This window comes from Penicillium soppii, assembly GCF_028829465.1.
Source record: "Penicillium soppii strain IBT 18220 chromosome Unknown utg000001l, whole genome shotgun sequence".
Taxonomy (NCBI): Eukaryota; Fungi; Ascomycota; class Eurotiomycetes; order Eurotiales; family Aspergillaceae; genus Penicillium; species Penicillium soppii.
Genome location: NW_026643231.1, coordinates 2,286,444 through 2,306,011, shown reverse-complemented (window position 1 = coordinate 2,306,011; position 19,568 = coordinate 2,286,444). Strand labels below are relative to the sequence as shown.

Sequence of the window (19,568 nt, the reverse complement as noted above, 5' to 3'; positions counted from 1 at the left end):
CAGACCCAGACGCAGCTGTGCTCGTGCTGTTGAGTCATCCAGCGTAGCATCATCCGGCAGCTGGAGTTTACTCTAGGGGGATTTTAGTATAACTGTTGACAGCGATGTATACAACTGGAGGTTGCTCACCTTCCACTGAGTCATGCGCGACAGATATCCCATAGAAGCCACCGTACTGAGGATCCACATCAATTCTGCATGTGCCGACGCCTGATGGCGGTCAATAAAGCTCAAATATTCGCACCGACTGTCAAATATCGGACGGAACGTACGCTGGATTGATAGAATATCGTAGAGCGTTTAGGATCCAGTCCTACAGCAAGCAATGTTGCGAATGCTTCTCTTCTCCATTTCTTCAGCTGAGCAGCCTCTTGCGGCACGGTCAATGCATGGAGATCAACAACGGAGAAGAATAGCTTGGTCCCTTCTTTGGCTTCCTGTTGGAGCTTTACCCATGGGTGTAGGGCTCCAAGATAATTGCCCAGATGTGGTACTCCAGTAGGCTGGATTCCGGAGAATATAACGGGCTCCTGTACTGGTGTTTGAGTGCTTGAGCTGTTCCATCTCCTTGAGGGAAGCGAGAGACCGGTTGGTCGACTATGCAGACCTTTCCCGGCCAATGACCTCAATGCGTTATGTTCTTGGCGGAGGGCGCTGGGACGCATCTCTAATATTTGATAGATGCAATAATGAGAAATGTCAGATGTAACTTACTCCGTGCTGTCGTAGTTCTCCATGACCTTGAAAAACACGATGTGGTCACGTGATTGACGTGTTTATCTCGGTATTGGCTAACTACATAATGACTACTGCTACTTGCGTTTGCATGCGGAAGACATTAGAGTGCATTCATCGATTATTTCAGCGGAAGATAAGTTCTACAATTCCAGCCGTGGCAACCCGTGGTTTGGAATATGTATGTAAACTCCCATCCATCGGGGCTCAAATGATAATGAAACAGTAAAATACATATGGCCTTATATGAAGGCTTTTGAACAGAAGGAAGACAGCGCATGCAGCAAAGACACCAAAGTCCAGATAATCACGGGTATACAAATTTAGCGGTAGATCACCATGCCATCATCTATAGACTCTTACGCTCTGTGAATCGCTGGCTGTCCAAAGTCTCGAATATCGTGCCGGGGGCCGAGTTGTCCTTCCGCTGACCGAACTGCTCAAGGTGAGGACGAAGAGATGCCTCCACCTCGGAGACAGACGCGTCCATGGACTTGCCAACATCTATAAAAATGAATGTGAGTATTTCGACCATTGAAGCAATCGAATCAAGTATAATCTTACCAAGACTTTCGTTCTCCCAAACATTCGCCTTCATACCAACACCGTAGAATGCGTGCTTGCGGAGGAAGGCAAGCCAAGCCTGTACAGATTCAGGGCTTCCATCCTTGATCTGAATCAGTCGGCGGAGGGTGATTCGCTCAAAGTTCTCCTTGCTCTTCTTGTGCACGAAGTTGCTTCGGGGGACGGTCCAGCGTTCAACGATGCGAGGGAGAGGTACGGGCCCGGACACGGGGAGGTTGAGGTAGTAAGCGGCTCGGATGGCGAAATCTGCGAAAAACTCCACGTTGCGGACGCTGTAGGATCGCAATTGGAGATCGCAAACTGGGAGGCCGTACTCGGCCTTCCTCCGCAGGGGTCGTAGGTATATCGCTTGCACACTTCTTGGGAGTCGGTTCTCCTTGCCGAGAGCTCCTATACGTTCAGTCCTGGCGGAATTGTGAGCGCTGGATCTTGATATGATTTGAGATCGAGTTATTTGTCTGGATGCTTACCATTTTTTCGCGCTTGGTGCGGAGACTTGTTCGGCCTCGGTCGATCTGGATTGTCTCAATCAGCCACGGCCTCAAATATCACATTTGGACGGTATCTTACGCCACGGAAGTCGATGCAGGAGTGGCAGCTTCGGTGATAGGGGCCTCAGGAGTAGGAACTGGAGCAGCCTGCTCAAGTGCAACTGGTGTAGGAGTGGGTGTTGGACTAGGTGTCTTCTCTTGTTCCGGCGGAGTCGGCTGGCTTGGGGTTGATAGCGCGCGGAATGGCACAGGCACCTTTCGGAAAGCTGTTAAAAGAGGGATTCCGGATCAATTGAGACAGTAACATACTCTGAGGTGCTTGCTCACTCCAAACAAGGAGCGTGATGTGTATGAGAACATTGTTAATAGTGATTTCGAGGCGAGAGCCATTGTTGTTAGCGGATGGGTTTTTTCGAGGAGCCGATCCCAAGGCGGTGAATACTTTGATATACCAACTTTGGAATATTGTTCATTGAAAGACATCAACTACTGTATAATGCAGATTGATATTTTTTTTTTTGATTAAGATAAAATTAAAACAAAAATTAAGGATATAGGAGCTATAGAGCCATGGATTTATACAATTATCCGAAGAGTTGAACCTGCCATCTCTCTCACTAGTAATACTAAGGTAGCACCTGGGCATGTCCGTCAACCGTTTGGATACTTACACACCCTTGCTCTCTCTTCACCGTAGGTCAATAAACACATTTACCTTGGTTGATTTCTTTTTAAAATCAAATGTACTTTCTCACTGATCTGTGCAATGATGCTGTTGGGGAGGCGTAGAATTCAGCTACAGGTACCGGGAGAGACAAATGTGTAGTTGTACAATGCTACAACTACTTTGGTTTTTTTTCCTCTCGTTCTCTTACTCGACTACAATTTAGAATCCCTTTCTTCTCTTATAGCTTCTAGCAAAGAAGACATTCTCGGATCTATAAAAATGTACCAGATTAGATCATTCGACCCCGCCAAGCCAACCAATGGGTGACTCCGCACTTGAGAAGAGTGACCGAAAGGTTTTCATTTCCTTCTCTATACCGTTACTTAACACAACCGTGTCAAGCCAACCATGGTCAAAGCAGAGATGACCGCGTTCGCGCGGGCCAATGAAGCGGTTTCTTACCTCCGAGCCAACCTGCCAGAGGGCTTGCAAAAGCCCCAGGTCGCTATTGTATGCGGCTCAGGACTTGGAGGACTCGCCGATACTATTCATCCCGAGTCTAGGACTGAATATGACTACGCTTCTATCCCAAACTTCCCTCGCTCAACAGGTTGGTTGTCTCTTTATGTCTTTCCCAGCTAGGAGGTGGGTTCTAATATCCCACAGTCGCGGGACATGCTGGAAAACTGGTCTTTGGATTGCTCGGCCAGAAGATTCCTGCCGTATTGATGGTTGGCCGTGCCCAGTGAGTTTAGCTTTCGATTTATTGGTATTGCTGTGATTAACCTGGCTTAGTTACTATGAGGGGCACTCGATTGATCAAGTGGCATTCCCTATCCGAGTCTTCAAGCAGCTGGGTGTGGATACGGTTGTTTGTATGTTCTACGCGATGCTTATTTTTACAAAAGAGAAGATATTAATGTTGAACAGTGACCAATGCGGCCGGAGGCCTCAATTCTGATTATGCAGTGGGAGATCTTGTTTTGTTGAATGATGCAAGAAATCACCTATCAAGCTATCAAGTGATTTGCTAACTAGTTTGCAGCATCTCTTCCTAGCCGGTTTGGCAGGAACTCATCCACTAAGGGGACCCAACGAAGATGAGTTCGGAGTGCGGTTCCCACCCCTGTCTGACGCCTATGATCTTGAACTCCGTCGCCATGTGCATCAAACATGGAAGAAGGTCGTATCACCCGAAAGCAACAGAAGGTTGCATGAAGGTGTATACGCATATGTCGGAGGCCCCACGTAAGTTTAACATGGTGCATTCGAGTCAAATGTTGAAATGATTCGTTAACAAGATACAGGTATGAAACAAGAGCTGAAAGCCGAATGCTTCGAATGCTTGGGGCGGACGTGGTTGGAATGTCCACAGTGCCGGAAATCGTCACTGCTAGACACTGTGGCCTTCGCGTGCTTGCCTTCAGCCTGGTCACCAACCAGGTTGTGTTGTCTCCTGTGCCACGGGGGGACGACAAGGTGCTCCAGGGCAAAGCAGCTGATGAGCTGACCGCTATCCTAGAAAAGGGCAAGGCAGGACACGAAGAAGTTCTCGAGGCTGGCCGTGCAGCAGCCGTTGACATGCAGGTAAGAGGTTGTCACACATTGCTTTGCAAGTCATGGAACTAACGGTGATAGAACTTGGTTGCCCAAACTCTATTGGATGTATTTGATCGTATTTGAACAGAGTTCAGGTATGAACAACGACGATCTGGATCCGGGGCGTTGAAGGGACTAGCAGAGATAGATCCGCTAAGGAGTTGTTGCCATCCATGACATAGGTCGACGAAAGTCAACACTGGATATTCACTTGTTTTTGCGGCTTCTCTTGGCCTGCAGCTCCTTGTAATAAGACTTCTTTCCGCTGGTTTTGGCAGCTTGAATGTCCCGGTACTTGTTCTGGAAGCGCTTGGTACTACGCTCCAGTGCCAGTGTCTCCTCAACGAAGTTCTTCTTGCGATCTTTCTTGATGATACGGTTGCTGAAGAATTCGGTGGGACCCTGTATAATTGTTCCGACCTGAGAGTACTCTGGTGGTGCGACCTTTCCATTATCCTTCTTGTAGTGTCGGTGGGGGTCAAGCACAGAACGCATCCGGATTAATTGCAGATCTCTCTTGAGCTCCGGTGTCATCTCTGTCTTGGGAAGGTTGAACCACTGAGGTCCGGCAGTAGGCTTTTCCTATCATAGGTGTCGATTGTCAGCAATTGGTTCACAGACATTGTACACCAAGAAGAGATAGTGATTGTAATAGATGCTCAGAGTAACTATGAATAAAAAAGGCTCTCACTAGTACAGCACAGCCCAAAACGGACTGGTTACGCCATATCAAGCGCTTCGCGTTGGGAATATTTTCCTCATAGCAAAATAATAATAACAAAACGTGTAGAAGAGAGACTGGTTGAACTCACTTTATTTTCCTTCTTCCCAGCAGCATGAATGGAGTTGGCCAACTCCCTCTGCTTGGGGTCGATGATCTTTGAGGCATCAACAGTGACCACATCATCTCCTTGGCGAACGTAAGCCTCTAGTGAGGAACCAGTTGCAAGTTTGGGAATCCTGATAGATGCAAGATCATCAACTGGGGTCACTGCAGAGCCTCGCAGTCTAGCCTCTGCTTCAAGAAGTAGCTGTTGAATTTGATCATCAGTCAGTTCCTGATGACTAGCATCAGCTTGAACACAGGAATCAGCCATCCCTGGTGGGTAGCAGAAGCTTAAGAAGTTCAAGGTTGAATGGAGGGAATTTATATTTTTTTTCTGAGCTTTGGACTTTGTTGCTTCTTCGGTGTCGGAGAAACGTTTATGAGAAATTTCTGCTTAGTGTAAAGCGGATCTGGGTCATGTGAGGTCATGTGAGGTCATGTAATCTTGGGTACTTCTTTAGTGTGTATCCAGTACTTTATGATAGGCGAATAGCTCATGTCATTATGTGTATTAGTACTTCATGATCTAAGTACTATACCCACGATACAGCTGTATTGGAAGCTCAAGGTCGCCCGAGGAGTTCACCTATCAGAAGTAATTCTCCCAAGTACATAAATGTACTCGGTTCTATTTGACTCTATAAACTAGAAATTAACATGAATTAACATGAGATATATAAGTCCTCATATTAAAATAATTAAAATAAAAACTATCACACCTAAATCAATTCTTCCAATACAACAAATCGAAATACACGATTTTGTATTTAAAGAAGCGCGGAGGGGTGGCCCGAAAACGTCAGACAGCTGAACTACTACCTAGGTACAAACTTAGCAACCCAACGCGCGACTTCACAACACAACGAATTCTCTGACGTGTTCAAGATTCAATTACTTCATTGCTACTCTTATTTGCTGAAGGTGCCTATATCCTCTTGTCCCTGATCCTCGAATACTCCATACCCCGGTCGCGTCGCATCGAACATCAGTCCGACCTCAAGCGCCGACATCGCTTGAACAAACATGGAGTCCACTCAAGGTGTCGTCGGACAACAAGGCAGGCAGCAGCAGCAGCAACAACAGGCACAGCCTGTATACGATATCAGAAATGGGGGTCATTACGGTAAATCAAGCCCCAGGATCATGGATGCGCCCAGGCTATGCACCAAGATTTATCAAAGAATCATGATGCTAGCTTTGCGCATCCCTCAGTTATGCAATCAATATGAATGAAGACTAATCTCGAATTATTCATACAGGTGCCAGTGCAGCGGTAGGTCTATAATCACGAACTACGCCTGCCTTATCTCCTCCACCTTACATTCTCGCGCAATATCTCGAGTTAGCAACTAACGTCGGATAACAGCTCTCGGCGCAGGGTTATGCGCCAGTTCCTGAGCTGTATACCGGTACCTGGGCCAATGTAAGTTCGCGATCCGGTTCAAGTCGCACCACCTCACCTCATACTCACCTCAACCAGGTAAACCAAGGCCTTCAAGGAACCGCCCGTGATATCCTGACAACCTACTGGCAACATGTGATCAGCCACCTGGAGAACGACAACCACGATTACAAGATCCACCAGCTGCCATTGGCCCGCATCAAGAAGGTGATGAAGGCCGATCCCGAGGTTAAAATGATCTCCGCCGAGGCACCCATCCTATTCGCAAAGGGTTGCGATATCTTCATCACCGAGCTGACCATGCGTGCCTGGATCCACGCAGAAGACAACAAGCGCCGTACTCTGCAGCGCTCAGACATTGCTGCCGCCCTATCCAAGTCGGACATGTTCGACTTCTTGATTGACATCGTTCCTCGTGAAGAGGCAACCTCCCACGCTAAGCGCTCCAGTCAGGCTGGTGCTACAGCCCCAGGTCCTTCCGCTGCCTCGGGTCAGATGCAAACTGCTCCTCATGGTGTGCAACCGCACCAGCACATGGGCCCTGCGGACTACGGTGCCATGGGCCAGCATGGTATGCCTCAAGAGCAGGAGTACCGCCAGCAGCCTGCTATGTATCCCGGTGCCGTTCAATCAGACCCAACTGCGGCATATGGCCAGCCTCAGGCTCAAATGTTTGAGGGGATGTATGCCTACCCCCATCTTCCTCCACAACAGGTATGTAAAGTGTCAATTCGCTTGAATCCAAAATATAAGCTAACCAGTCATACAGTGAGCATGTCATCAGCACGTGTTTTCTTTTTAATAATTCATGCGCGTTCCCTGGCGAATTATGGTCTCTATTCTTGTTGTTTTCTTATTTTATTTCTCTTTTCTCACGCAAGGCAAGAACGATTGCTGATACCAATCTCAAATGAGTTGTTCAGCGAGGTTATACGTAGGGATTCACGTTTTCACACGTTTTTTGAGGTTCTGGATATGGCATTATCTAGTGGTATTTCTGTACTTATGCTCCCGGTGCAATTCAGGAGGTACTTTGTTGTAGTTAAACATTGTATCTGTAACATGGCATATTCATAGATTTATCCAGTTTTCTTGAAACGTGAGGAGAGCTGTGCAAATTTGTCCGTCTTTGTAGGGGCTTGGACAGTGCGTGTGAGCCTAATGGTCATCGGTCAGTATGTAATCCGTGGATATCAAGGGTGTGTGGATTGGACACATACTTTTCAAGCAAGACAGGTCCTTGCATGGCATCGACGCGTCCGTATTTCTTGTTTCTGGTGGAGATATCATAAAATTCATCTGCGTTGTCGGCTTGCATCAATTGCACCGTTTGCTGCAACTCGTCGAGGTTCTCGCGGAGGATGGGTACATTCAAACTGTCCACAAATTGTGCCAGATACTCAACATCCTTCGCCAATGCTGTTACCCCGTTGGGGTTGATCTTCTTCACGTCTGGGGATAGCGGTTGTGCCTGGATGGCCAGTTAGTATGGGTTTGGATCAGGAACTTAGGATGCTGTGGGAAACTCACCAAAATCATGTTGGCAGCATGGCTGAGGGCGTCAAAGTAGATGAGCTCTTTGATTTCCGTTGGCAATCCCAGTAGTGTGGAGTTCATGATATTAGACAAGAACCGAGTCAAGGTTTGCATATAATTGCTGGGCTCTGTGGGGGGGGTGGGAGACATCCACTCGTACTCTGCTGTTTCAATGAGATCATCAATCTTTGAATTGACAACCTCGAAGATACGCTTTTCGGCTGCCTTCTTATTGCTTCTGAATTTCTCAGTGGCCCTCAGCGCAATTGAGCTGCCGGTGGAGTTTTGTGACCGAGCCGCTGCCAGCAGAAGTTCCAGCTCGTGGCAAGCCAGCTCGAAGTGTTCCAGATTGATGAGAATCTGAACAATTTGCCCCAGATATTGCGATGAAAGACGTTCCACCAAGGTGTCACAGACTTTTTGTGAGAGAAGATCATCCAAATCCTGTGTAATCAGTGATTTGCATTCTAGATGATTGAATTTGCCGGATTTTGACTTACATTTTTCAGTGTCTCATCGATGATATTAGTGTTTGTAAAACCATCAGTTGCGAAGAAATAGAACTGATTCAAAAAATTTCGAATATCGATGCAGCACAGCGGATACATTCGAGAGAATGGTAAGATGCATGGGAACCTAATGGCCATCGGTCAGGTTCGAATGGTGGTGAAGCAGTCTGGCTTGAGACTTACACTTGCTCTTCGCGAGGTTTTTCGGGGCTATACCAGCTCACATTGAGCACCTTATCATGCTCCTCTTGAGTCTGTATGGGCATTGGCATGTAATCATCTGTTGATACAATCTGGATAGGTCAGCATATCAAACATATCAACCGGAGTAATTCGACTCACCTCTTGGAAATCGTCACTGAACCGTTTTTTGAGAAGCTCTGCATATTTCTCAAACAGCTTTAAAAGGAAATCGTCAAAGACCCCCACCGGGAAGCTCCATGACTATTATTGTATATCAGCGATCTGGGCACAGTCATGCATATAGATCCACCTACATCCATCGTCTGCATGAATAGGGCAATCAGGTTTTTGATGTTGAGAATACTTTCAGCGTTGTCGACTTCGTGGAGTGCCTTTGATATAAGTAGTACAGCCCCTTGGCACATCGAATCCCATAGCTCGTCAATCTATTTCAATATACTGGTCAGACCATTGGAAGCAAATCCCGGATCGGAAGATACCGAAGTACGAAGGGAAGAGTGGAATTCTTACATCAACAGATGACCGAAGATCAGGGGCTCTTTTCACTGTGGCCCGTTCGACAATAGCAAAGCCAGCCATCTCTTCCAGGAGGTTGTGCAGGCTCGAACCATCTTCATCAATCAAAGTGATAGAAGACGGAAGCAGAAGCTCTTTTTGTCGTCGACGGGTGGTCGCGTACTCGACTCGGAATTTATCCATGTGTCCTAAAGATTGGTGGATGTGCAAGCATTCAAACAAGGGAGTGAAATCAACCTGGAGATCCTCATTGTGAAGGAGATCATACTCCTCGTCTTCATCAGACACCAACTCAATGGCAGAGTTTAAATTAAAATGCTCGAGATAAGGAGCATTCTCCGCTCTTTGCTTCTGCCTTGTTTTCCGCTGGTCTGTGTGGAAGAGCGCAATCTCCCCGAGGTATTGAGACATTTCTCGAATTCGGTAGAGCCAGGTATTAAGGTCCGACATCACGGCTTCCGCAATAGCCCTTTGTGTTGCTGGTACTGAGCGCTGAATCATGACGGCAATCTTGTACTGGGTCACCCCCTTCAGGTGGACATTCTGTAGCTCTTCCAACGCGCGCAGTGCCGCGTAGTGGTTCTTCTTTGCGAGAAGATCATGGACTTGATTTGCCAGTCGCAGGACCTCCAGACAGTCCTGGATGGCACGAAAGGTCTCATCGATGTTCTGTCGGTGGCTGCGCGACTCCACTAGTGCTTTCTTCTGCTCGGCCAGGCGCTCGGTACTGGTTTGGATGGATTGGTTGAGGTCCAGGATCTCCGCAGTCAAACTCACTGTCCCCTCTCGGATCCGAAGCAATGAGTTGACAGATGAAACGAATTCCTGATGGTTTGTGTTGCAAATGCTTTCAATCTCGGATTCCTTATCTCCCGCGAATCGCGATAATGACTGTAGGAGCTGAGGGGTACGATTTCCGACACTATAATCTCGGATTGACGGAATGAGTTGGTCCAGGTAGTCTGTATCAGAAGGTGAGATGATTATCTAGGGACACGTTGGGATTAGTATATGTACTACCCTATCAACTTGTGTTGATCTTACTTGGTTCAAGACATGTGGCTCATTGAGCGCTGGAGCCATGGGGGGCATTATGGCTCAGCTTCATAGCCCCTTGTAAGGGTGTAAGACCATTCAATAACCAAACAGTGAGCAAAAGATTTGGTAACAGCTTGTAGACTTATCAGGCAGATCACAGGTGTTCACGGTCAGGGCGGTGGGTAGTGGGCGGTGGACAATTATTGGATCATAAGCATATTAAGGCTAGTCCCATTTCATACTAGCGTATATATTAGCGTAAACCTTTAGCTCAACTATCAATTTGGATCTATAAAAGCCCTAACTATATACAATATATACATGCATGTAGTTATGTTTGGATCTACACTATGCGTGAAAGTGTTTGAGATTCTTTAGTTAGCTACACACATGTTCAACCATGTTCAGAATATCAAAGGGCAAGTACATAGCATGATCTAACTCACGGTATATTCTGGCTAACATCAAAGCTAGAAATAGATTGCTGAATTCCTAACCTCACTATAAACAGTTTGGGAGTTAGAGATGTCGGTGAAAGATGAGTCGCATGAGATCTGCAACCTGATTGGTTGGCTTCTTAGACTCGAAGTATGAGTCGCCGCAACACCATAAATACTCAGGTACGCGGACTTGACCTTTGTTTTCCTCTTTTCTCTTCCATCCCTCTTTCTCTCATACCAATCACTTCTCTATCAACATCTCCTGAGTTTTGCGCGTCTTTTCCGACCCTCAGCATATTTCTCCGATATCTTTTGAGCCTTCTACTTGCCAGGTATGTATAGTGCGTTAAGCTGATTATTTTTTTTTTGAGGAGTCTCGCATACAACATGGGAACGCAACCACGTGTTGAAAGCTTGAGGACTGACAGTAAAAACATACATAGGTCCCAACATGAACGAACCGCCTTCTACTCGGGGTTCGCCTTCGAAACAACTTGCGGCGTTCACCCCCACAGGGCTGGATGCCATGAACCGTCGTGGAAATTCTGTCTCCTTCTCTGGCACTGCCTCTTTGCGCCCAACCAAGTAAGGTCCCAAATATTTCAATTTTATACATCAAATTTCAGACAATTAACACTATTATTCAGTGACCCGTTCGCCGGTTGGCCCGGTTCAGTTGGTGGCGTTCCAAGTACCGGTGTTAGTGATTACTTTGCCTCGCAGGCCACCCCTGCTGGCATTACTCCAGGATTGATTCAAGCCGCTTCGAATATTCTTGCTTCTCCCGATCGAGTTTCCGGTGCCCAGCATCAGGGATCCCTTGATCATCATGGATATCCAACCATTTCACCCCGGCTTACTCCTTCCAATGCTCCTGGTCGCTTGCAGTACCCATTGTCTGGCTCTCAGACTGGACCTTCATTGGATCAGTATCAGTACTCGCCTACCCGTGCTCAGGCTGCCCTCTCGCAGTCTCAGTATCCCTTGTCGCCCGATCTCATTGGCTCTGGCTCTGGCAATCTCTCGATTGATTCTCATGCTCGTTACTCGCCCTCGCGGGAGGGAGGTACTATTCCATACAGCCCCGAGCAGAGCTTCCTGAACCAGATGGTTGCTGAACTGGAAGGCCGCCAAGCTGCTAATACCCCTTCCCATGGATACAGCATTGGTCCCGATGTCCATACTTCTTCGGTGCAGGCTCCCTCGTCTGGATTAGCCCAAGCGCCTGAGGCCAGCCAGCTACCCTTGCCAGGTACCCCAAATCGCGCCTCTCTTGGGATGCAGCCTCGTCGCAGTCTCATTGTGGAGGGAGTTCCTCGGGAGACGGAGCATGCTTCAATTGTTCACCTATTCCCTGTGAGTTGCATCGCTTATTCAAACATGGGATGAATGCTAAACTTATACAGATTGCCGAATTTACTTCTCTTGAGGGTATTTTCCTTAAGCACGTCCATGAGAACGGTCGATTTTCTGTCACATTTGCTGATATTCGTGACTGCATGGATGCCATCAAGAAAGTACACAAGGACTGTTCCATGTGGCATGTCAGATATGCAACTATTCATGAAATTGCCGCCGCTGGTCTTCTTTCTCCGTTTGCAACTACTCTGAATCGAGAAGATGGTCACATTGTGGTCTCGGTGTACATTGACCCACGCCAGCAAGACCGCCAATTTTTCGAGAATACTGATCAGTTCGTCGATCATGTCATCTCGACTTTCGGTCACCGTCGGAGCTGTTATCGAATCAGTGTGGATGGTGCAAGTGTGCTGGAATACCGGGTTGAATATTTCAATATTCATAATGCCGCTCATGCATTGTCTAGTCTTGATAATCTTCTTCTTGATGTTCGTATGCTTCTTGTGATTTTTGGGAGTCTCAATACTGATCTTTATTCTAGTTTATGCGATTTGATGTTACCGTTCGCAACCAGGATGATGCTGGCTCGCGTTACCGAACTCGAACTCCAAACATGAGTTCCCCTGTTAGTCCAGTTACTCCTTACCAAGCTTCTCCAACTTCACCTAGTCTTGGGGAACTTCCATCTCCCATCATCGATGATCAGACTAGTGCTGAACATACCATTGATATCGGCAAGATTCAATGTGGAGAAGATCTTCGGACCACTGTATGTGTTTCTGTTCTTTTGCTTTCAATTTTAACCAACCAGTTTCTCATCTTTTCTTTTCTTTTTATACAGATCATGATTCGCAACATTCCAAACAAGATTACATCGGTTCCGTTTCTCTTCTTCTTTCCTTCCCTTCTTTTTTCTTCACATATAACTAATCTCATATCATTTTTTCATCCAACAGGACCAGTTGAAAGATATTCTAGACGAATCTAGCTTTGGCAAATATGATTTCATTTATCTGCGAATGGGTAAGTCGTTATTTATTTTGACTTGATCGGAAACTAACTCGAATGACCCCTAGACTTTGTTCACCGTTGCAAGTAAGTTTTGATACGCTGACTATTTTTACAAAGTCACTCACCTTCTTTTCTTTCCAGCGTCGGCTATGCTTTTGTTAACTTCCACGATGTGTGTATTCTCGTGTTTTTTTGATGTATATATATCAATGCAATTGATCCCATGCTAACCTTTTATAGCCCATTAGTATCGTCGACGTAAGTACTACATATTCGAAGATACTGTGTGATATTTGCTTACCATTTTATCTAGTTGGTGATGGCTCGTCAGGGACTGACTTGGTATGCTTGATCCTCAATATTGTCCAACATCATTGAAAGTGCATAATTGCTAACTCAAATATACAGGCCGAATTGCATTTCGGAGAAGCGGGCTGAAATTTCTTACGCCAGTTCGTATCCCATCAATGACTTCGTTGTTGACAAGTATGATGGCTAACAATTTCCCACACAGCTCAACAGGGAAGGGACGTCTTGATCAACAAGTTCCGGAACAGCAATGTGATGACCCGCCCTCATGATGAACGTCCCCATGTAAGCCTAACATTCCCTTTTGGGTTCTTTTATTATTACCGATATTGACGATTTACAGTTGTACCACACCGAAGGTCCCCGTATCGGATTGGAAGCTCCGTTCCCAGGACCCAACGACGCTAGCAAGCTTCGTCGCTCTGTGGCCAGCACCAACCAGCAAGGTATGTCCTCGCATTCCATAGCATCTTTTGGCTGTGAGGTTGAACTAACTCTTCCACAGGTCTTTTCGCGCCTCGCACACGCAGTGGAAACTCACCCCAAGCGGTTCGCAATCGTTCTCGAACAATTTCTACATCGAACATTGGTCAGTCAGGCCGGGCTTCTACTCGGACTCCCCGTCATTCGAATGCACGATCCCTAAACTCCCCTCCTGGAGACCCCTCTTCGCCCATGCAGCTCGAGGTTGCTCGCCGTTTCTCCCAGAGCGAGCGGAACCGCAATGAGCGCAACTAGGAGACAACTCAAGAATGTCTCTGGCTTGCCCATTGATATCAGATCTGTTTCTCACTGAGCTCCATGACATCTCTTGCTGGTTTTTTATCATTATCATCATCATCAGGCCCCAAACTTCCTATGGGTAGCATTGAACCAATGTCGAAGTCTTGCGCATCTCATCGACCTTCCAACAATTTACAACAACAACAACAAAAAAAAAAAAAAGACAAAATCTCGAAGAAAAAAAAGGACTTGACAAGAATTGCCTTGTGAGATCTCAGGGTTTTACTTGCCTGCAAAAAATGTACAATCACCTCAATGGGTTCTAGAGATTTTCTTGTCTCCCCTTGATTTTGATTCTTCTTTTCGGCCTGATTATTGGTTTCAACAACCGATTTCCAACATCTGTTCGAGCGAAGAACTAACAACGATCTTCCCTACTCGGACAACGATGTCCAAATCACTTACCGTATGAGGTCAACAACATTTCTGAGCATGCCCTTCAACAAATTTGGGTGCTCTTTTTTCCATTATTTGTTATCCATTTGCTTTTTTTGTTTTATTTAGAAAATAGGAAAATACAAAAAACATTGGGGGTGTGATTGTTTTTGGAAAGAAATGTAGAGTAGAGAGTAGAGAGGAGGGAGAAAAGAGCAAAGAGTAGAAAAGAAGGTAGAAGAGCAGTCCCCACTTTATCAACTTCTTCCTTTTCTCACCTTTTTTTCACTGCACCACTACAACATGTTGTATACATAACGCATACAATGGACTCCAAAGAAATATTGGCTGTGCATTCCATGCTCCACCTCATATTTCATCGAAACAAGAACCAACATCACAGGACAACATGGTGGAAGTGGTTATCCATGTTGAAACGAGCTACCGCAGACCTGGCCCGGTCCCTGGATGCCGATGCGACCAGTGTGGAATCCCAGAAACAGCACCTAGCGGCTCACATCATTCCGAGGTGCTATATGTACGATTGCATTTCCCTGAACACCTCCCATTCAATTATGCTAACATCATGCATAGGGCCTTTTCAACTGTTGTTGCTGATAATCAATTTTCTACGCTTGGCATTGTCCTGATGGCTGCGTTGGCGCGATTGTCTAAAGTTACTGGAATCAGTCGTGAGATGAAGATGCAAGTTGCACCTGGCAAGACTACTAAGAAAGCAAGTCCTGTTACTATGACAGAGGATCTTGGGGAACGAGTTTGTCGTGAAGATGATGCTCTGATGACTCGTCCAGTTCATGCTTCTCGACCTGTTGACAAGAAATCCGCTTCCAAGGAGAAGCCGGAGAAAGACCGCAGTTCTTCGAAGAGTGTGAAGAAAACGAAGAAAAAGAAGAACGCTATTGATGATTTGTTCAGCGGTTTATTTTGAATGGCTTTATACCCCCCCTTGGTACGGTTCATGTTCGATCAATGAATGTCATGGGATGCAATGTATTTAATTGGAGTTAAAACGAAGCTAATATTAAGATGATGAATCATGACACTATCGAGATCGAGAAAAAATGATCTCGCCTAACAAATTGACACCCATGTGATTGGCGATGGCCCACACCATACTGTAGAGATATTTAGGAGAAAACACGGTCCAGATGAAAAGATGAGTCCGGAGCAAAGTGCAGGCGGCCATGACAGACACCAAGGACATGGCGACATGGAAGGTCAGCAGCGATGCGGCATCATGTTCGGTAGTCTTTGGCCGGAGACGATGACTCTGTAAAGCCCACCAGATAGGTCCGGCCCAGTTGCTCACAAAGGTCAAAACGCCCACAAGCACTACACTGTAGCTGCCAACACCGTTATATGCACTTGCGAGGTCCACCGAGGAGATTGCGTTTGAGCCGCCGAATGCAAAGAAGGTCATATACTGAAAAATTAATGTGGTGATCGTGACTTCGATCCCCGTGAGGTTCAAGGAAGAGAAAATTCTGGATTGGACTCGGAAAAGGAGGAACAATGGGACGTTGGTAGATCGGGATTGTGTCATTAAGAAGATGTGTAAGGCTTCTTGGATAGTGTCGTGGAGTGCTATGAATTTGGTCAGTCGTGTCTCTCCAGTTTAGGTGATTGAAAATTAGTGGCCTACCTTTGACAACACTTGAGCATTTTCTGGCAGAGACTGCTAGCAGGACAATGACAGCAAGCCCATAAAACACAAGCCTGGCATGGACGACCAATGACAGACTGTAGGGCCATTCCTTCAATATCTTGGAGATAAATGTTCCATCCAAAAGTTCGGGGGATTCCGATGCCACAAAATGCAATTTGAACGTAAACGCCAACAAGGCAGGGACGAAAGCACTGAGTTTCAAGATTCCAGAGACTTGTACTCTCCGAACAAGACCAAAACCGGCATCCAAGTATGTGAGAACGAGGAGACCCCAGAAGATCTCTGGATGACGCCCAAAGAAGGTATGAGCAATATCAGGCTCGGCAGCGAACTTTTGTCCTGTTTGGTTCCATCGTCGCAACAATCGCTGAGAGGTTGCGAGGACAAAGATAGCACATCTTCCAGACCAAAGGAATGAACCGGATTGTGTATGTTCTTGTTTGGAATATTCCGATTTGATGTGCAGATAGAATATCCATCCAGAACAAACCCAATACCAAAACTGCTGCTCCTCTTCCACATAACTGCTTGCAAACATCATCAGCCCATAGGTTATAACCATGAGCGTCAAAAATATTCCGGAGGATCTTCGTCGTGTACACTCCCTCAGTGTGGCAGGAAGTACAAGTAAGCCTGCCAGAATTGTGATCAACAGACCCAGGCTAAGCCTACAGATATCATAATTGCTAGCAGTCCGGCTCATGACTTCCTGTGCAATCTTTGAGAACTGTAACAAAGCCGGTCCGACTGTGGAGTAAGAATCGTCATTTGCGGCTCCATCAGACAGAAGTTGCTGGGCTAGAGCCCATGCACATTGGGCACCTTCAATTCCCCTCAAATCTCCAGATTCACAGGATACGATATCGTCAGATCTGAACGTAGAGCCGGGGAAAGTTGTCGTCAACGTGTTCAATAATTGTTTTGCGTTTTGAGATAGAATTCGGATTTTGTGAGCACCTATTTTCAAGTCAGTTTGGGTACGGGCCATAATCCAGCAAGCAACACATACTTTGATCCCACATCTCCAAGAAGTCTGGGATGAACACACCCAGGCTATTCAGGGAAATCGGGATACCGAGCAGTCCCGCTAAAGTCGGGGCAATGTCTGCTTGCTCAACCGTCTGATAGTATCTCATATCGCCTGATGGTTCAACGGGGCTTTCTCTGCCACCCAATCTTTCAAACTTGGGCGACATGAAAATCAAAGCGGGTGATGTCTCGCCAGCAGAGGACCCGCCGTGATTTCCGGCCTCGTTCATGCCGTGGTCTCCACACAAGACAAAAAGGGCGGACTGGAGATGTTGTTGTTGTTGCATTGCTGTGTAGATCTTATTGACCACTTCATCCATCTCACGCTGTTTCGGCACCATAAAGGGACTGTTCGAGAGTTAGACATAGGTCAGAACCGAGATTCTTGGGTCTTCTAGGTACCTTTTCGGACCAGCTTTGTGTCCAATATGATCTAGGCCCAGGTAATGCATAAAAAAGCCAGACCAGTCATCTTGGCCGAGCTCGTTGGAAAGGTGTCGAGTCACATTATGATCTACTTCCGTGAAGTCCTGTAGGAAGAAACTCAGTTTTCAATGCTAAGGTGTATACAGAAACATCTAAAGTACAACTGACCGATACGAAGAAGCTGGTAGTTCCATCAGCTCGGTCAAACATTCCCGGGAACAGCTTCAGCCAGGTATCATCCCCATACATCACAAGCCGTCCTCCCGTTGCTTTTAATTGTGCCAACCATGTGTCTTGGTGTGCCAATGTGGATGAAGTATCCGATTCGGCAATATTCAAAATAACATCCAAGAAAGACGGGACGGAGCCGGTGGTGATAGCTTTCAATCGAGGCATTGTAACGGTTGGAGAGCCCGCATAGGCAGTGAATGGTAACGCAGCGCCAGATCGTATCAAGCTAATATTGAGTCAATTGGGTGTTCACAATTCCAACGTAGCTGTTGTCAGTCACAACTAACCTTTGCGTAAACTGAAATCCTGAGTCATTGGAATATACGAAGTCACTAATCCCCTGATTAGTTTATAGTATATCTCCGAATGAGTTTTCGAGATATACCTCCGCAATGCGTCCACTACCATAAATATAACCTTGTCAAAGACCGCAGGCGCCGGATCATTCTCAGTCTCAAATGTTGCCAGTCCAGGAATCAATGGTTTATATGGGAAGAAGCCTGATGAGAAGGTAAGTATGCCCACGAACATCAGTAGATTGGCGACTATAGTCGCCCAGCCGCGAAAGCCCGCCATTGTGCTGGATTGCCCTGCTCTTTCAACCAACAACAATGTTAATTCTTCAAATCAAATCATGAAGTCTGAATTGTTTCCTGAATTGTCGGAACCAAAGGGGGGCAGAATCATGTTTACGATCGACGCGCATATATTCACACCGCCTTCTCGAGTATGTACATTGTAGATCTATCGAACTTTGACCTGTATCTCGATCTCGATGTCGAAATATGTCAATTATACAATCATAGACATATGTAGACATATATGTATATGCATAACAACTTTCAAATGCTGGCCCTTTCAATTCTATAAATGTCATAGCTTGAGATCGATATTAGTTGGTTCAATCGTTATGGAACCTAACCCTTAAATTCCCAAGCAATTTTTCTTCTTCTTTGAATCCAGATAAATTCTCAATGGTATATCAGGCACAGACTATGAAACATATGTACGTGGATCGCAGAGGTGTAATTCGTAAGTGGACTCCCAAACGCCTTTTTTTCTTTACCGCACGTCAATCCAATGCCCCTCGGCAAACACCTCTCATTTCTTGCTGGATCCTCTGTAGGATGTTCCTTTGCCGGATGATACACGTTTCTTGAAAACGATGGAGTTGCGAGGCTTCTGGTTACGCTTTTGCACACGTGCGGGCTTCTTCATGCTCTTGGTGGGTTTGGCATCGACATCCATTTCTGTTGGAGATATATTAGCGTCTTTGGCGCAAAAATTTAGATCAAAGATTATGTAGCTGTAAACTGACCTTGCTCGCTGTCGAGTTGAGCCTTGGCTGCTTCATCTGTGTTAGTAACATGCGGTGAGCCTATGTTCTCAAATTATGAGAAGGTGGGTAATACACATACCGGCCTCTTGCTCGGCTAATTCCCTCTTGGATTTGGCAGGAGCCTCGGGCTTGGGCTTATCCGCAAGTTCTTGGAGTTTGGCATGGAGTCTCTCGGTTCTGGCATCGACGATTGGGCCAAAGAAGTTCTTGCGCAGAGTGGCTCTGTTACGCTTGGAAACGCTGGCTCGGATACTTTTGGCCATTGTGTAAGATGTATGTGATAATTTGTATAAGGCGACAAATGGAAAAGAAATGAGATTAGTCGAGTGAGATATAAAAAAAATTTAGAAGAAAAGAAAGTCGGAATCGAAGTCGATAACTTTTTTTTTTCCAAATCGCGATAGGGACTCGTCTTATGTCATCCGGAGGCCGCCCGCGGGCACTTCATCTCTAAACTCGCTTTCATGCGAT

The 19,568-nt window shown here is 46.2% G+C and overlaps 10 protein-coding genes across 10 annotated transcripts; 4 read left to right on the top strand and 6 right to left on the bottom strand.

Moving 5' to 3' along the window:
• Positions 1-230: 230 nt before the first annotated feature.
• Positions 231-665, bottom strand: N7529_000868 (uncharacterized protein; the record flags this gene model as incomplete). Its single annotated transcript, XM_057236399.1, has 1 exon — positions 231-665. One exon carries the CDS (start codon positions 663-665, stop codon positions 231-233), a length of 435 nt encoding a protein of 144 aa, XP_057103202.1.
• Positions 666-1,084: 419 nt separating this feature from the next.
• N7529_000867 (mitochondrial 37S ribosomal protein uS10m) lies at positions 1,085-2,171 on the bottom strand (the record flags this gene model as incomplete). The annotated part of the gene is made up of 4 exons (XM_057236398.1): positions 1,085-1,239; positions 1,300-1,742; positions 1,891-2,066; positions 2,121-2,171. 4 exons carry the CDS (start codon positions 2,169-2,171, stop codon positions 1,085-1,087), a joined length of 825 nt encoding a protein of 274 aa, XP_057103201.1.
• A 715-nt stretch (positions 2,172-2,886) lies between these two features.
• On the top strand, positions 2,887-4,161 carry N7529_000866 (purine-nucleoside phosphorylase; the record flags this gene model as incomplete). Its single annotated transcript, XM_057236397.1, has 7 exons — positions 2,887-3,088; positions 3,145-3,223; positions 3,274-3,353; positions 3,409-3,446; positions 3,524-3,726; positions 3,786-4,065; positions 4,117-4,161. The coding sequence occupies 7 exons, from the start codon at positions 2,887-2,889 to the stop codon at positions 4,159-4,161; spliced, it is 927 nt and encodes a 308-aa protein (XP_057103200.1).
• A 123-nt stretch (positions 4,162-4,284) lies between these two features.
• Positions 4,285-5,174, bottom strand: N7529_000865 (Fcf2 domain-containing protein; the record flags this gene model as incomplete). The annotated part of the gene is made up of 2 exons (XM_057236396.1): positions 4,285-4,659; positions 4,890-5,174. The coding sequence occupies 2 exons, from the start codon at positions 5,172-5,174 to the stop codon at positions 4,285-4,287; spliced, it is 660 nt and encodes a 219-aa protein (XP_057103199.1).
• Positions 5,175-5,926: 752 nt separating this feature from the next.
• On the top strand, positions 5,927-7,077 carry hapE (CCAAT-binding factor complex subunit HapE; the record flags this gene model as incomplete). The annotated part of the gene is made up of 5 exons (XM_057236395.1): positions 5,927-6,026; positions 6,163-6,176; positions 6,270-6,326; positions 6,384-7,019; positions 7,075-7,077. The coding sequence occupies 5 exons, from the start codon at positions 5,927-5,929 to the stop codon at positions 7,075-7,077; spliced, it is 810 nt and encodes a 269-aa protein (XP_057103198.1).
• Positions 7,078-7,384: 307 nt separating this feature from the next.
• Positions 7,385-10,162, bottom strand: N7529_000863 (Rab GTPase-binding exocyst subunit SEC15; the record flags this gene model as incomplete). The annotated part of the gene is made up of 9 exons (XM_057236394.1): positions 7,385-7,463; positions 7,526-7,776; positions 7,836-8,285; positions 8,342-8,477; positions 8,534-8,643; positions 8,693-8,794; positions 8,848-8,979; positions 9,065-10,057; positions 10,115-10,162. 9 exons carry the CDS (start codon positions 10,160-10,162, stop codon positions 7,385-7,387), a joined length of 2,301 nt encoding a protein of 766 aa, XP_057103197.1.
• An 837-nt stretch (positions 10,163-10,999) lies between these two features.
• Positions 11,000-13,965, top strand: N7529_000862 (putative meiosis protein MEI2; the record flags this gene model as incomplete). The annotated part of the gene is made up of 13 exons (XM_057236393.1): positions 11,000-11,133; positions 11,196-11,904; positions 11,955-12,395; positions 12,449-12,676; positions 12,864-12,930; positions 12,984-13,002; positions 13,060-13,090; positions 13,159-13,176; positions 13,232-13,260; positions 13,327-13,370; positions 13,433-13,512; positions 13,571-13,673; positions 13,733-13,965. 13 exons carry the CDS (start codon positions 11,000-11,002, stop codon positions 13,963-13,965), a joined length of 2,136 nt encoding a protein of 711 aa, XP_057103196.1.
• A 746-nt stretch (positions 13,966-14,711) lies between these two features.
• N7529_000861 (uncharacterized protein) lies at positions 14,712-15,334 on the top strand (the record flags this gene model as incomplete). Its single annotated transcript, XM_057236392.1, has 2 exons — positions 14,712-14,923; positions 14,980-15,334. The coding sequence occupies 2 exons, from the start codon at positions 14,712-14,714 to the stop codon at positions 15,332-15,334; spliced, it is 567 nt and encodes a 188-aa protein (XP_057103195.1).
• A 114-nt stretch (positions 15,335-15,448) lies between these two features.
• las21 (mannose-ethanolamine phosphotransferase LAS21) lies at positions 15,449-18,334 on the bottom strand (the record flags this gene model as incomplete). The annotated part of the gene is made up of 7 exons (XM_057236391.1): positions 15,449-15,990; positions 16,049-17,029; positions 17,082-17,449; positions 17,504-17,631; positions 17,696-17,984; positions 18,046-18,090; positions 18,144-18,334. The coding sequence occupies 7 exons, from the start codon at positions 18,332-18,334 to the stop codon at positions 15,449-15,451; spliced, it is 2,544 nt and encodes an 847-aa protein (XP_057103194.1).
• Positions 18,335-18,859: 525 nt separating this feature from the next.
• Positions 18,860-19,360, bottom strand: N7529_000859 (DUF2423 domain-containing protein; the record flags this gene model as incomplete). Its single annotated transcript, XM_057236390.1, has 3 exons — positions 18,860-19,008; positions 19,077-19,106; positions 19,177-19,360. The coding sequence occupies 3 exons, from the start codon at positions 19,358-19,360 to the stop codon at positions 18,860-18,862; spliced, it is 363 nt and encodes a 120-aa protein (XP_057103193.1).
• Between the last annotated feature and the right edge of the window lie 208 nt (positions 19,361-19,568).